The following is a 16,386-nucleotide window of genomic DNA, read 5'->3' on the forward strand; positions in this document are numbered from 1 at the left end:
TTTTGAGTTATAGGCATGTGGCACCATGTCTGGTTTGTGTGTTCATTTTTGATTTGATGTAGTTTTATTTTATTGTTATATGTTTGGGTGTTTTGCCTATATATAGATGTGTGCCTGGTGACCATAGAGGCCAGAAGAGGGCAATCTTTTGGGACTGGAGTTACAGTTGTGGGTTGCCATGGGGATGCTAGGAATTGAACCTAGGGTCCCTAGAAGAGCAACCAGGGCTCTTAACCCCTGAGCCATCTCCAGCCCCATGTGTCCATTTTCCAAACACCACGTTTCTTAGTATAGTGTGCATGGTTCAGAAAGAGCCTGCTGTCCTTGCACCTCGACACCGAAGAAAGGAGACCATCACCAATAGTGGCTAGGGTTTGCAGAACTTCCGGCTCATAGATCACACCTGAAACAGCCAGAACTAGCTTTCCCAAGGGGGCGGCTACCTATCAGGCAGACCTGGAAGGGAAAGGGTCATGGAACAAGTGCCAGCCGTAACATCTCATGGCTAGAAAAGGTTAGGTAGCACATAGTGGGCCACAAGGCCTACTAGACACAGGGCATCACTGCCTCCAGCTGTCTGGGTGGTTGGTAGAGTGTGGCAGGGATTGGCATCCCTAAAGAGCCAGAGTGTCCTTGCTTGATCCCAAGACTACTTGTTCCTTCCATCTGCGTCAGATTTTATAAACTGCATTTTGGAGGGTCACTTCTCAGGTTTTGTGAGAAATGACCTGTGACTAAATAAATTTGGAAAAAACTCTACTAAGCAAGGTCCCCTTGCTTCTGGCCTTCAGGATTCTGCAGGCTGAGTAGTAGGCTATTAGGGTATGGGGTTATTGGAGAGAGAGACTTCCCAACCTCTTGGACTCTGGCTTCCTAAATAAAAATGATTTTAAATCGTGTATGCCTGTGTATCTACATGATGTGTACATGTGTTCAGTGTATATGGAGTCCAGAATAGGGTCCTGGATGCCCTGGAGCTGTAGTCACCGTGGTTGTGAGCTGCTGGATGTGGGTGCCAGGGATTGGATCTGGGCTCACTGTATAGTTTTCAAAGCTCCTTTGCCAGGTAAGGTGAGGCAGGCAGTCAAGGGATAGTTCAGTAACTTGGGGGCTCTTCTGGGTTAGGCTAGGTACAGCTCCCTCTTCTATTAATAACAGGCAGTCCTAGCTCCTTTACATGCACATACTGTGCACACACTCCCCCTCCTAACCAGGTAACCTAGCAACATTGGCTCACTACCTCTGTCAGGTTGCACATTCACTCTTTGAAACAATGGGGTAAGTTTCTCTTCCCCAACAACAATCAGATGATTTCTATTTAAATATACCCCCAGTGTGTCTAGGTATGAAGATTAGAAAGGCCGATGTGGCCTCACGTGGTCTCGGGTAAACATGCAGGATAAGGCAAAACCGTACCCTGGATTAAGTTTGTAGGCATAATCTTCTATTTTTACCATCTTATGTCTCTATGCATAGCAGAGTGTCTGTATGATGAAAGTCAGATGCATTGTTGGAAAGGGTATGCACAGAAGAAAGATGATTAGATGTCCAAAGCTGTCAATCAAAACAGAGAACCACCTTCGCTCCACCTCTTAGTAACATACCATTCATTCTCTTGGGAACCATAATTGGAGCCTTGAGTATCCTCACCCATGCCAGTCTTGACAGTGTGTTCCTCTCCAATCTGTCACCACTTCCCCCTGATTAGAGTTACTTGGCTATGGTCTGTGTGGTTCAGCTGAAATGCTGACATGACACACACTTCTAACAGCTCTGGCAGTAATACAGACATGCCTTTAGTATACACTTTAAATCCCAAACAATGTAGGTAAGGTTAGTTTGTAGAAGGAAGCACCCATGCTTGAAAGTGATGTCTAATTGAGTGGCAGTGTGACAAATGAGAGATTTGACAGGATATCAACTCTCATGAGGAGAGGGAAGGCAAGAGCGGTGATGTAAGAGAGCAGCACAGAAAGAGAGGGGTGGGGCAGACTTCCCTGGGCAGTTTTACTGAGATATGTGGAAGGTGAAGACAGAACGAGCCAGGGAATGAGAAGTAATCAGAAGATTAGAACAGATTGCATAAGTTCTGAGGCCAAGCAGAGCAATTCAGTCAGATGCTGATAGAAGCCAGTTCTAATCAGGAGAGGAGTTGGAGTCAGAACAGCTGTGTTGAACCAGCCAGCTGGAGTTCACAAAGAACTAGAAAGGTGAACCTATTCAGCAGTAAGTCTCTGAGACGACAATTATATCTGGTAAGTTACATTTACACAAATTGGTGTGAGCTCTTCTTTTTTAACATCATGTTAATTTATTTAAACAGTTAGACATCTGCAACGGTGACTTCATCCTCCACTTCTGGCTCAATATAGGTGGAAGTAATCTGCTTAATAATCTCAGAAGGACAGTGTAAACCATTGAATAGCTTGCAGATCCTCATTTGGAAAAGATTTCGCTTGGGATCTTCACCACAAGGTGTTTTTTCTGGTAGTGATTCTCAATGTCTCGGTATGCATGCACATCAGCCTTTTCACATTCAGATTCTTTTCCTTTGCGCCTTTGATCAAATCTGCACAAATCTCCAGCGACTTCACATTGTAGGTGGTGAGCATGACTCAAATTCAGTGAACTGCCAGCCTCCTCAGGCTCCAAGGGCTTCTTTCCCGTAATCTTTAAATGCCATGGCAGAGGCATGGCTTCCTGACAGACTTACTCTTCAGCAGGAGTGAACAGCGGTGAGTCAGGATGGAGCAGACTGTACAGCGCTCCACAGCGTGCACCACTCTCAGAGAGCTCAGCCCTTATTTTCAATTCTTTGGATAAAAGGCCAAAACCTAGAAATACCTGCTGCAACCCTGACAGCTCTGACCATCAGTAAGAAAGGCAGCAGCTTCACAGGTTCTGGGATTAAAATGCAAGCATTTTTGCATGGGAGGGGAGTTCTTCTTTGGTATATCATCCCAAGTCTAGCTGATATTCAAAGTCATTCCTGTCCAATATTGTGAAACTTATTAGTTGAGAATGGAAGGCTTCTAGATGGGGAGAGACAAGACTCTAGGTCCTTGGCTGTATGGGCTGGCTTTGTGTGTCAATTTGACACAAGCTAGAACCATCACAGAGAAAGGAGCCCCCCTTGAGGAAATGCCTCCATGAGATCCAACTGTAAGGCATTTTCTCAGTTAGTGATCAATGGGGTAGGGTCCAGTCCAGTGCCATCCTTGGCCCGGTGGCCCTGTGTTCTATAAGAAAGCAGGTTGAGCAAGTCACATGAAACAAACCAGTGAGCAGCATCCGTCCATCAGCTCCTGCCTCCAGGATCCTACCCTTTGTCCCGACTTCCTTGAGCTGAGAAGGGCAAGTGGAAGTGTAAGGCAAATAAACCCTCTCTCCAAGTTGCTTTCTGGTCATGGTGTTTCATCACAGCAACAGAAACCCTGACTAAGGCACTTGACCAAGAAGTGTGTCTGTGTGCGAGGCGATGTAAAATGAGTCTCAGCCCCCCCCCCCTGCTTTTTTTGAGGCAGGATTTCATGTCACTAAGGCTGCCCCTCAAACCCAGTATGGAGCTGAGCCTGATTTTGATCTGATTCTTTGACTTCTATCTCCTGAGTGCTGACATGCACTCAGGTATCTTACCTGATACCTGATAATCACCAATCTCTTTCTTTGATTCCGCAGCTGTGGGCAGACTTGTTCCTTGAAGAGAAGCTGGAGTGGATTCCTTTTCTACTAGCCCAGACCTCACAAAACTGGCAGACTCAGTTTCCTCCTTCTTGTGGGATTATTCTGTTTGCTTTGGGTTTCTCATTAAGTTAACCATCTCCCCAGATCTAGACATTTTAGTCCCCAGCACTTGAAACCCATCAGCCTAAGAGCCACTCACTTCTAATTCTCAAAGGGATTCTAGAGAGAAAACACTGAGCATGGCTGCTGAAGTCTCCCCTCTGTCCTCACATGTTTGAACCTGTCCTGCTTCTCCATGGCAGCTTTCTGACCTGATGCCTGCCTCCACATTTCACCTGCTGAAGTCTGGTATATTTGGTGTTCAGAGACCCAGTTATACATTCTGGGCCTTCAAGAGAGTGATGGGCTCAGAGACAAACTGCTTTCACTAGCTGCCCAAGCACTTAGCCTCAGGAGAGCAATGAGGATTAGTATGGGGGTTGGAAAAGGGCTATTCAAGGACTTCTTTGGTCTCAGTAGACTGGAGAACCTTCACTTTCAGCAGGCCCTAAGATAAGATACTCACCCCCCCCCACTAACCTATGAACTTGGGCTTATAAAGGAGGGGGATCCAGTTAAGGGTGCATCCTGGGCAGAGGGTCCCAGGTATGAGACTTAGCACTGCACTGTCATCAAGCTCAGGTATAACACCAGGGAAAGGGCTGTTTTCTGTCAGAATAGAACCATATGTTGTTACATGTTCTCTATTCCAAACCTCCCTCACTCCTGTTGAGCTCTCTGCTGGACCACCCCTTGGAGAATAACCAGCCTTGACCCTGAACGTCCAGTCTCAGGTAGACAGCTCAAATACTCAGGAACAATCCAGGAACACAGAGGCTGGAATAGTTCTGAGGGAGGCGACAAATCCCTGGGCTGTAGTCTAAGGCCCTATGTGAGGTCACAGATCCACACCTTAGACTTTGGCCAAATTTATGTCTTTCATCAGAAGCAAAGCTGTATGAAAACAGGGTGACTGCATTTCTTGTGAGGGTCCTGTCAACGGCTTTAGGACGGGGTCTGCAGCTAGGCACAATGGACTTTGGAGCTGGGATTTTCTGGGCACAGTGTCCCCCTCCCTGTACCAGGGAGATAAAAGTCAAGATGGATTCAAGATGTTGTGCAGTGAGTCCACACTAGCTGGAGGCCAATTCTGACTTCATCTGCTATGGGTCTTGGTCAGCAATCATTCCCTTGCCTTCCTGGGCATCTATAATCACCATGTGGTCACCATCCACCTATGGTTGGTGATCACTGAGATGGATGGTTGATGAGTACAGCCAGGATGGGTATGGCATGATGGAGAGACACAAGGAGAGGAGAGTGTGGTGGTTTGGGCATGGCGGGTAGGATGATGGGGAGGGAAGAGGAAACAGGTTAGAATCTCATATCTGTGAGTATACAGTCCTCTTTGTCTCTTCCTCTTTTGGAAACCCCATCCTAGGATCAAGTATTTGGTTTACTATCCCCAGAGTGGCACATGCTCTCAGGACAGAGGTAATCAGAGACCCCCTTGTTCTGTCCCCAACCACAGCCCCTTAGAGACTTCAGGGAGTCCTGTACAGTCCAATCAGATTCCTGGGAGATCTGATATTTGCTTTCTGCCAGAGAGAGCATCTCTTCATTCTGGGTCAGAAACCAACCAAGTCAGACATGGGACATTTACTGTCGTTTTACCAGTGGGAGAATGGAGGCAATGTGGTGGTCAGAGTCCGGAGTCTTAGTCAGGGTTTCTATTCCTGCACAGACATCATGACCAAAAAGCAAGCTGGGGAGGAAAGGGATTGTTTAGCTTACATGTCCACATTGTTGTTCATCACTAAAGGAGGTCAGGACTGGAACTCAAGCAGGTCAGGAAGCAGGAGCTGATGCAGAGGCCATGGAGGAGTGCTGCTTACTGGCTTTCTTCCCCTGGCATGCTCAGCTTGCTTTCTTATAGAACCCAGGACCACCAGCCTAAGGATGCCACCACCCATAATGGGCCCTCCCATCCTTGATCACTAATTGAGAAAATGCTTTACAGCTGGATCTCATGGAGGCATTTCCTCAAGGGAGGCCCCTTTCTCTGTGATAACTCCAGCTTGTGTCAAGTTGACACACAAGACCAGCCAGTACAGACAGTCCATCAATCCATGCCCTTGGACTTCCTGGATCTAGCCATGCATGAGTTTAGTCACACGAACCGGTAAGTATTCTTTCTTGCCTTTTGCAACTGAGCGAAGTGGAGGGTGATGGTTGGGTGATGGAGGGTCAAGCTCTCCATTTTAATAGAAACCAACCCTATAGTCCTCCCCAGGCCTCTAGTACTCATGCTGACGAGGGCGAAAGTTTTGTGGCAGAGACTATAACCTTGGAATGTCTTATAGGTGTGCTGAGTGGACACATCTGTGCTATAGCCCAGTGGTCAAAGGTATACCTAGTCTCCAAGCGCAGCCTGACTAGGCTTTGGCTAGACAAGGGCTTCTGGGCCAGAGAGCTTGGGCTTAGGAGATACCATGTAGCTAAGCAGAACAGAACCCAGGACAATGGATCTTCTTCCTCTGCTGATAAAGCTGTGGTCTTCTACTCATATCCAGTCCTTAGACAACCATGCTAGTGTCAGAGGATGCAGACAGGAGCAGCTGAGCATGAGTGTGAGCTGTTCCTGGGTGTGCAGATGGGAACCCTGCATGCAAAGGGTCCTGGTGTGGGCACATAGGCTGTCTGAGTAAATGTGTAGGAAGGAGGAGGGAGTTATGCAACGGTGATGCGTATATGCATGTGGTTTGAATATGAACACAGGCTTAACCTGGCGATGGTGAATGTTGCCCATGGTGGCCACGGACTGCTGTCGCCTCACTAGTCTCTTGTTCTTTCTGCCTTTGCTTTGGTGAGGCCTGGTGCTCAGCTGTGGCAGAGGCCTTTGGTTGCTATCCAAAGCTTGGGACTTTCTGTGTCCATCCATAATGATTCAGTCACGTTATGGCTTTGTCTGCCAACAGCTGTGGCTTCCGGGTATGAAGTCCTCCTCTGATCAGAAGAGCCTGCATGGCAGGAATCAACACTCACTCCATAAAGGGCAGCCTCCAAACAGCGCTGCCAAGAGCCAGGTATGAGTGACACAGACCTGTCACATCCAGAAGCCTGACTTTGAGGCCTTCAAGGCATGGTGTGCCCCATCTCTTGGGTTGCCAATGGGAGAATTCGGTGGCCCGTATTCTCCCAAGCTTTCTTCATCCCTCTTTCCCCTTGCCTTCCATTCCCCTGAGGCTATTTCCCTGACCAGTACTTTTGATAGTATGGCTGTGTTCCAGGGGCTGGTCCTGCTTCCTCCTGGCATAGCATCCGAGTGATAAACCATCACATGCTATCTTTTAGGGATTCCAGGCGCCCAGCTGTTCTCCTTGGGCCCTGTCTCTGGCAAAGGGAGGACTCAGACTCCTCGTCGGAATGTGCAGAGCCTTGAGCATGATTCGCACAGCCCAAGGAGTATGTAGATAGAAGAGACAGGGAGAACCAAGAGGCTGATAGTTCCAGGGGTTTAGTCTTTAGAATGAGTATCAGTGTAGGTGGTCCCGGTGGGGGTCAGCATGTGGCTGGACAGACACCATCACCGTAAAGGAGGAGGAACCTCACAGAGGAACATATTAGCAAATAGAACAGAGGGGCAAGTGTTTTTGCATAGAGAGGGGAACAGAGCCAACAGGAATTGTCAGAAAATGAGACCCAGGGAGAGAGTCTCCTCTAGAAAATCAGCAGTATAAAGACAAGCGCAGGATCCAGATGTCAGTTCAGGCTCAGCATACAGCTGTGAGTGTCCTTTAAAAGCCTAGGCAGCAGTGGGCTTTAAAGTAAACCGGATTTCCTCCTCCTAGGGCGGGGTCTGTGACAAATGAGCAGTGGCAGCAGAGAGCCACCAGGTGGCAGTGTGTGCTTGAGTGTGGCCGGTGCTGGACAGCAAGCCTACATTTTGCCAGCAGGGAAATGGGATTTCCAGAAGGAACCTGTGGGTCCCTGTCTCATAATACCCCAACACCCCCATCTGCCTCACCTTGTTCAGGCTCATGCCCCAATTTTAGGGTGTGATTTTGGGGTTCTCTATGCTAGCTGAAGGAAAACATATCCGAGAAAGACAGTCTCTGTGTAAAAGGGGTGACCAGGCAAAGCCTCCCTCTGAAGGGCAATAGGAAAGACGAGTGTTTCTGCAGAAGGGAGCAAGGAGCTTGTTCCTATCTATTTTCCTCGGAAGGAGAAGGCCTTTGGAGGACTGAAGGCCAAAGGTAGTACCTTGTGTATGTGGAGTCAAGATCTGAAATTGGTGGCTCATCCTATCTTGCTTGCATCAGACAGGTCTCAGAAGTGGCACCATGTTTCATGAGAAGGGGGATGGGAGATGGCTTAGAAGGTAAAGTGCCTGCCATGCAAGCAGGGCGATCTGAGTTCAGATCCCCAGTAAGACATAAAAGTCCAGGTGCATGGGCTGGGAGGTGGACACAGGAGGTTTGGAGGACTTGGGTGGCCAGCCAGTCTAATAGGGGTCTCCAGGAACTAGGGGCGCAGAGACAGGAGGATTGCCAGCTGGACTACAGAGCAACATCTTGTTTCAAAAACCCAAATACAAGCAGAGAAACAAAAAGGAAATCCTGAGATTGTGCAGACACACCCCTCCCTGCAAGAGCGCCACCTGGTGCAAAGTTGAGGAACAGCCAGCTGGGCGTGTCAAAGGTCAGAGGCAGACTCAGACAGCTTGTTCAGAGCTTTCTCTGAATTTGCAGGACCAGGAACCCCCAGGGCGCCCATACACTCACTCCTCGAAGGCATTACTTCTTTCTATATCTTTGTTGATAATGAGCATTTATTTTGAGTACAGAAAAGATACATTGTTGCTTATTCAGCCTCATCTAGGAAGGAGAAAAGCTGTTTTGTAGATCCCTCCAACATGTTGAGTAGGCAGGGATGTTTTTCGTCCCCTGCCACTTTCCAGAGCTCTAGAAACAGGCTGCGTTTCTTAAGAGTCTCATCTCTGGGGTGCATTTTAAAGGCTGTACAGTACAACAGACAGACATTTTTTTGCCTAGAAAGCAGAACACCACAAAGGTGGGCAGAAGTGCTTGTAAACAAGGTTCCCTACCCCCAGGCCTGTGAATCCAGGGTGCTGCTCGCAAGATGCTACAGAACCTGTGGGCTGGGGCCCTTTCAGCTCTACATCAGAATAAATGCTATTTCTATATAAAATAAAAATCAAAATAGCCATCCTTGCCACCCCTCTGCTTAGGAAAGGGATTGCTGAATTTTCTTAGCCCTTCATTGGAGGAATTGAATGTGGGAAGGGGATCGGTAGGGATATGTCTGCTGCTTTGGGATGACTGACAGAGGTGGGAGTCGGGGAGGCAGGAGGTCAGCGGCACTGCTGACAGAATACTCCTCAAAGGTGCTTAGCTTTGGCAAGCTGGGTCTTCAAAGATCACCTTGTCACCTTGTCTTTGACGGAGACTGCTGGAGCTCACAGGCTAATATCTGAGCCTTTCTCCAACTGGTTGTCTCCACACACCTGCTTCCACGATGGGATGTTGGCAGGAGACACTGGTCTTCTCATAGTGACATGGAGTTTTTTGTGGGGTACATTTGTGGTTTTTTGTTTGTTTGTTTTGTCTCTGCATATGTCCCAGAGAGGCAAGGCCAGAACTCATCAACTCAGTCCCCAGTTGTGAGTTGCCACCCTGGCTGACAGCACTGGCTTGAGACCTCTTAGACTCAGGCTGCCAGGACTGGCTGGGCACTTACTGAGCAGTGGGCTCTTGTATGCCTCCTCTGAGTAGTGTCTAGGCAGCATGGGGGTGGGGGGCACCCGTACCTTGTTTTCCTTGAGCTCTCGTGGCACAGACATAAGAGCTGTGATACTCCTCCATGACACATGCCCAAGGGCCTGTCTCCCCCTGAAACTTAGGGTGGGTGTCTGAGCTAACCCCACTAGCACCGCCAAACTGAGGACATTGAGACAGGCTAAATGGGCTGTGAGGACCTCCAGGTCATGCCTAAGCCACCAGACCTGTCTTTCTCCACCTTGTAAGTGGCAGGATGGTGATGTTGTGGCTCTTCTGCCCTGGAGTTGAGGGATAGGCACAGTGCACAGTGGGACCTCATTGGGACCTGTCTCAGCTCCCAGTAGGATAAGCCCTGGGGTAGGTGTTATGGTAGGAAGCTGACCAAGCAGTCTCTTCAGGAGAATCAGATTGTAGCCACAGCCTAGAGGAGGCTGGGGAGAGGGTAGAAAGTAGGGCTTCCTCTCACCTCTACCCAGCACTGTTCAGAGAGGCACTACCACCAGGCACCAGGCTGGGAAGGAAGAGATACCAGGTAGGGAACGCTTCATCTAAAGAAAACCTTCCCAGGTGAGTTTGTGTGGTAGTGGGACCTGTGCATATACAGGTGTCTACATATGTGTGGGGTGTCAGTATATATTTGTGGTCATTTATATGCATGTGCATGAGTTGTGTGTGCACCTGTGTGCCTGGAGGAGACAGGGTAGCCTGGAATGACCGACCAGTGGGACTCATGGACTCAGTCACTCACACAATCCTTTCAGGGCTGGGGGTTGGAGCCTGGGTTGGGGTGAGTGAGCCCTGGGAGTTACTTGGCCGTGGTTCTGGTCCCGGCAATGGCAGCAGGTCAGATGGAGAGCCTCCTCCACACACGGCTTCATAAGGTGGCAGCGTGTCCATGGAGACAGTGTGGAGGCCACTCTGGCCATGGGTCCTCTGCTCTTGCTGATGGTGGCTGTGGCTGTGGCCGCTGTTTGAGTCAAGGGCGCCATTCAGCATGAGGCAGGAATCTGTCATCGAGTAGGGTGGTGGTGCATCCGTGGGGACATACAGCTGAGTGGCTCCTGGTCCCACGCACTCCTCATAGCTATGACAGAAGAGTTTCCACTCAGGGGTTAGAGGTTCCAAGGCCTTAGGGCAGGTGGAAGAGTCTATATTCTGTGTGGTGAGGAGCTGCTCTCATTGTGAAGTAGAGTCAGCCTCACATATGCTGGCTCCCATGAGACCTTCTGGTCCCCAGGGAGGGCAGTCTGACACCCTTAGCTGGGTTAGACTTTACTCTCATATCCAATGTGAACCTGAGCAAGTCCTTACACCCCTGCCCCTCTCTCTAGGGTTTAGATTCCCCGGAGCAAGAGCAGCTCCTGTCTAGGGAGGAGTCCCAGCCTGGGCATGGTGAATGGGCCCAGTAGGACCCCCTGAGATGTCTCCACTGCTGTTTTCTAGATTTAGGAAGGAGGAAGGAGTCACTGGGGCCCCTGAAACCATAGCTGTAGGGCTACAAGCATCTTCTGCTCCTCCCAGAGCCTCTGGTGGGAGGGAAATGACATATTTACCAGGACCAGGGTCTGGGAGAACCCAAATGGTTAAGAAGGCACTGTCACTACACAGGGTCCAGTGCCCCAGCGAAGGCTAGCCATGATTTCCATCCTAATGAATGGCTTTTGAAATCTGGAGATCTAGATGCCACACACAAAGGGCAGAGGCCTAGTGTCTAGCACGCTTCCTTCTGTATTCTTCCATTGTCCTGGCCACTGCCCTTGTGTCTCCTGACACAGTGGATTTTACTCCTCCTTCGCAGGCACTGCGATTTCTTTCCTTGTGTAAAGTAGGATGGGTCAATTAACTGGATTTTTCTTGGTGCTAAGAAGGCACTGTGGGTAGTACCGAGTGGACTAGAATCTCAGAGCTCCAGAAGGTGTACCCTGAGGACATGCCAATCTCCCTGTTCCCCTGGGAGCCCAGCTGGTTTAGCCTGAACGGGGAAGGAATTGAACTCTAATGGGTACCCCTCTGTCCTTGTGGTTCATCTAAAGGACAGGGTCAACAGGTGCTACTTCGATGGATGCAAAGGTATGGGGGGATAGAGTCTGGGAGGAGGTGGGGCTCTCTGTGAGTCAGAGCTATCTAGGCTCACATCAGATGGGAGTGGACTGCTGAGAGCCCATCCTGTCTGGGCTAACTGAGATCAGGACCTAGACGGGCTTACAGTTAGAGTGTGAAGTAGGTCAGGCGTGGGACTGACTGTGAGAAGGAAGGACAGGACTTAAAACAATGCAGAGGCCAGGGTGAGGACTGGAAAGGTAGGCTGATTGCACAGCACACAACGGAGACCCAACCAATGACAGGGGCTAGCCAAGTCTGGGGAACTCTGTGGCTACAACCACAATGTATGAGAAAGACTGATCTTGGGGTGGGTGTGGGTTCCTGGTGTCATGCACAGACACTCAGCATATTTTCCTCCCTGAATGAATACCGGTTCCATAGTCATGATCCTAAACACCCCACTATTCTTGTCCCCAGGGAGATCCCTTAAGGAACTTACTGGGGCTCAGGAAAATTGTCGTGAGACCACAGCAAAATGAGAAGGTTTCTCTCCCCATCACCCATCAACCTGAAGAAGGAAGCTGGTGTCCGTGGTGTCTCCCAAGTCATGTCTATCCTCAAAGGGACTTGCTTGGTTGGAGGGAAGAGGCCATGGCCAAGCCAACTGGAATCCTTTTGTATTTATACATGGGGAGCTGAGGTTCTTGCCCTGGGTGGGAGATCTTTTCATCCAGGGGACCCCTGTTCTCCCCACCATGGTGCCTCCTTACCCTGGTGGAGAATCTGGGTACAGCTCCCGGAGCACGGTGACATCCACTTCCCCCTCAGAGCTGATGTCCAAGGGCGGGGGCCAGTCCTCAGCAGGGCTACAGGCGTAGGGCATCCTGTGGCTGGAGTGGCTGTGTGTGTGTCCTCCAGATGCTGCAGAGAACAGAAGGACAGGCTGTGGTAGGATTTCCCGCAAAGTAGCCATAGTCTATCCAAGGTTCGGAGATTCCCACATGACAATCCCCTTACCGGACTCAGCTGGTTCTATCCCAAACAACACCACCAGAATGTGAGCCCTGTAGAGTTCTGGGAGTGGGGTCACAGAGAGGAGACTAGGCTGGTCCTATACTGGGAGCTTCCAGGGTGGATGACAGTTTAGCCCAGTGTAGTGATAGCACTAGATGGTACCTGCTAAGCTTTGATAAGTTAACTTGGTCATACCCTCTTCTCTCCAACTGAGCAAGTCCCCTTGAGGATGGAAATGACTCAAGAGATGTCATCAGGATGCTAGTACAGGACTTCGGGAGAAGAGACAGGTGTGCTCAGCACACATGTGACTCCAGAGATCAATTCCTAGTCTCCTACAAACCTCTCCTAACTTTTGACCCAACAGCAATGGAAGAATCTGGATGAGGAACCATATCTTGAGGTCCAATTCCAGGGTTATTCATGGGAATCAAGAAAACTCTCAGATGAGAATATTATGGGTATATCTATTCATTATTGGTGGCTCTGCCTGGCTGGAAGGTCATGACCCTTATTTTATCCCCCATATCGCCTGTATCTTAAAGGTCTTTCTATAATGAATACACATTACATTTCTACTAGAAGAAAATAAACCCAATAACAGGTTGTGAAAAAGGAGATGAGGTTTATTCCTCTTCAGGTGTCAGCTGAAAAATAGAAACTTGGAAGGATGTGAGAGAGGAGAGCCAGGGGGAATGAGACAAAACAACAGAAGCTAGCTAGAGCCACTGGGCACTGGAGCTGGGGTCCTGCACTGGTAGCACCGCCCAGAAGGATCTCTGGGCTCCCACAGGGTGGGATCCACTTGCAGAATGGAAGCTGGAGCTACCCCTGGCTTGGGAACTGTAGAACTCATCCTGGTTCTATTTGAGACTTACCACAAGGTCAATCCTTCCATAGCCTCTGAAAAACCTCTGGGGTACAGGTGGGGTGGACTACACACAGGTCCTGCTCTCATGGGTGTCACCCCTGTGACTGAGGCAGGAGGCGAGGATCCTGGTTTACTTTGCTGGTAGGGATAAGGAGGGCTGGGGATACCTCCCAAAGGAAGTAAACAGCCTTTGAGAAGCCGGGAAGCTTCAAAACAGTGGCTGGGCAGAGGTAACACATGTGTAAAAGGGTGGGTGCTAGAAGAGCATGAGGTGCTTGGGGGTGGGAGGGGTGGGAGTGGGGGTGGGGCAGTAGGGGCTGAGTGGGAGGAGCAGGAAGGCAGGAAGGATATGTTGGGTCTGCCAGGATAGTAGACAGTTAAGGTAGTACCTGGGCTCCTCGTGGGAACATAGGTCATGCCAGCCTGCTCTGGGCTGTATGTACCCTTGACTTGTCTGCTAGGGAAAGCTTGGCTCCTGCAGAAACTTGGGGCCTGGGCTGGCTGAACTTCCTTCTCTATCCATGCAAACCTGCTGACTTTTCTTTCTAGTCCTAGCTGGCTCAGAGAGCATGTCACTAACTGGCTGTTTTCCATTGCCACTGCTCTCAGTCTTGTCTAAGATTTGGCCTTTTGTTTCTCTCTAGACTTCCAGAGGAGCAACATCTAGGTCCAAAGGGCCTTTGGCATTCAAGTGTCTGCTGCACCCAGCCCTAAGCCTATAGGTGACCCTTTAGGGCTGTGTAGGGGTTAGGGTTAGGGTTAGGGTTAGGGTTAGGGGGTGAGTGTACCCAGGTCAGCTACTCAAGGCTCGCATCTCTAGTCTATCTCTTGCAAGAGGGTGACCCCAGGACCATTGTTCAACTGCTCAAGTTTGGTCAGCAAACTGAGAGGTGGAAGCACAGCTAGCCACTCAAGACTGTTGGGAGGAGGATTTTGCATGATGAGATTATGCAGAGGAAGCTCCAGGAATCAGCAGGTGCTCTTTCCCACCAGTCCTCGGTGCTAGCTTCAGGGGTCCCTTAACTGCTAGTTCTCCTGTTTCCTCCTCCTGCCTTGAATGGGGAAGGCCCTGCAGGTCAGCTACAGTGATAGGCCTCCCTTTTCTCATAGGGCAGGTGGTTTCTAGTCTGGGTAGTGGCTCTGGCTACCCCATGCATGCTCCTGTGGGCCTTGTTCCTGCCATGTAACACTGTCTCAGAACGGAACCATTCTGCTTCATGGGTGGTCCTTGCCAGGAATAAGATGGAGTCAGGTGGCCATATAAAAGTCCATGCATTCTGACCAGACGGACACTCCTGGGACTGGTTCCCCCTCTCCCCAATAACCACCAATGTATGACAAGAAACCCCCACAATGATTTTTCTTTGTGGGCTCATATTTTCACTGCTTATACCTTCCATCATTGAGTCATTCATCTATCTGTATAAGTTCTCGTCCTATCTCCACTCCCACCTGGACCTCAAGTTCCTATTAACTCACCCAGATCATCTATCTCACTCAAGCGTATGACTCAATTCACTTGTATATCTATCCTCTATACCCATTCATCTGTTTCTCCATTTGTCTATCCATCCGTCATGCCTTTTATCCATCCATTCCCTCTGCCCGCCTATCCACCGATCTATGCATTCAGTCCTTTATGTGCTATCCCTCTATTGGCCTATTCCACCCACCAATCCGTCTCTCCATCTCTTCATTCACCCACCCATCCATCCTTCTACTCATTCATTTCTCCTCTCGTCCATATCTCCACCTACCCATAACCCATCCCTTGTTCATCCATCTACTCATCTACATACTTACGCTTCAATGGAGCATCCACCTATCTACCCATTTCTCCATCACCCACCTCACCCAGCCTTCTGTCTTTTACTCATTCATTCTTATTCATCTCTCTACTCACTCATCTTTCTATTTGTCCATCCACATATCTCTCTACCCATCCACCCACCTAACCATCTTCTATCCATCCTATCATCCACCTGCCCTACCTACTCACAAATCCCTCTATCTCTCCATCCATCCATATCTCCATGCATCCATGAATCCATGCATCCATCTATCCATCATCCATCTATCCATCCATCCATCCATCCATCCATCCATTCTTGCATCCATCCATCCATCCATCCTTGCATCCATTCATCCATCCATCCATCTATCCATCCATCCATATCCATGCATCCATGAATCCATGCATCCACGTATCCATCCATCCATCCATCCATCCATCCATCCATCCAATCTTGCGTCCATCCATCCATCCATCCATCCATCCATCCATCCTTGCATCCATCCATCCAGATGCCATCTGGACCAGTATCAGCACAGCATGACCCAACAGTGGCAGGGGCTGAGGAATGTGGCACACTTTCTGTCTGGCTTTTAGCCTCTGTAGATCCTTCTCTTGGTAGACCACAGGCCTGTTCATGCTGTGGGACATGATATTGAACACTTGTGCACTCTCCCTATAGACCAGGATACTTTCCTGACCCCACAGCAGAGATTCTACCCTCTGGGCAACTCCTTAAGTCATTCCCAGTGGCAGAAGTTGTATGACTCAAAGCTCACCGTGGTCCTGCTCGTATTCTCGGTGTCGGCGTCGGCGGTGGCGGTGGTGGTGATGGTGGCGACGATGACGATGGTGGTGTCTCTGGATCCGGGCCTGTCTGTCCCTTCTGATGCTTCCCACAATGATGGTAATGCAGGAGAGAGTGATGACCACACCTATGACAGCGCTTGCCACCAACACTGGAGACACCAGCAGGTGGCTGTGCTCAGAGCTCTCGGAGAAAGTGGTGGGGTAGAAGTAGCTGGTACGATTGTATCGTGCTACTGTGGACAGAGAGAAAGGACACTCAGCTGGGTTCTAGGCTGCCACCTTATCTCAAACCTGATGTCCTGGGTTTAATTTATCTCTAAACAAATGGAGGA

The 16,386-nt window shown here is 49.6% G+C and overlaps 1 protein-coding gene and 1 pseudogene across 6 annotated transcripts in view; both read right to left on the minus strand.

The window, feature by feature from the left end:
* Positions 1 to 2,150: 2,150 nt before the first annotated feature.
* On the minus strand, positions 2,151 to 8,123 carry Rps20-ps7 (ribosomal protein S20, pseudogene 7; annotated as a pseudogene).
* Positions 8,124 to 8,536: 413 nt separating this feature from the next.
* The window catches only part of Bean1 (brain expressed, associated with NEDD4, 1), a 46,861-nt gene continuing 39,011 nt past the window's right edge, over positions 8,537 to 16,386 (minus strand). For 4 of the 6 annotated variants that reach the window (XM_039098230.2, XM_008772259.4, XM_039098229.2 and 1 more), the window contains 3 exons: positions 16,024 to 16,287; positions 12,338 to 12,488; positions 8,537 to 10,608 (listed from right to left, as the gene is read on the minus strand). In XM_039098230.2, coding sequence (XP_038954158.2) covers positions 10,269 to 10,608; positions 12,338 to 12,488; positions 16,024 to 16,287 — 755 coding nt within the window. In that variant the 3' untranslated portion in view covers positions 8,537 to 10,268. The remainder of the gene's footprint in view (positions 10,609 to 12,337; positions 12,489 to 16,023; positions 16,288 to 16,386) is intronic. The other 2 variants (NM_001400978.1, XM_039098227.2) reach the window with 1 other exon arrangement.

The sequence above is a fragment of the Rattus norvegicus genome, chromosome 19 (genome assembly GCF_036323735.1).
Source record: "Rattus norvegicus strain BN/NHsdMcwi chromosome 19, GRCr8, whole genome shotgun sequence".
NCBI lineage: Eukaryota > Metazoa > Chordata > Mammalia > Rodentia > Muridae > Rattus > Rattus norvegicus.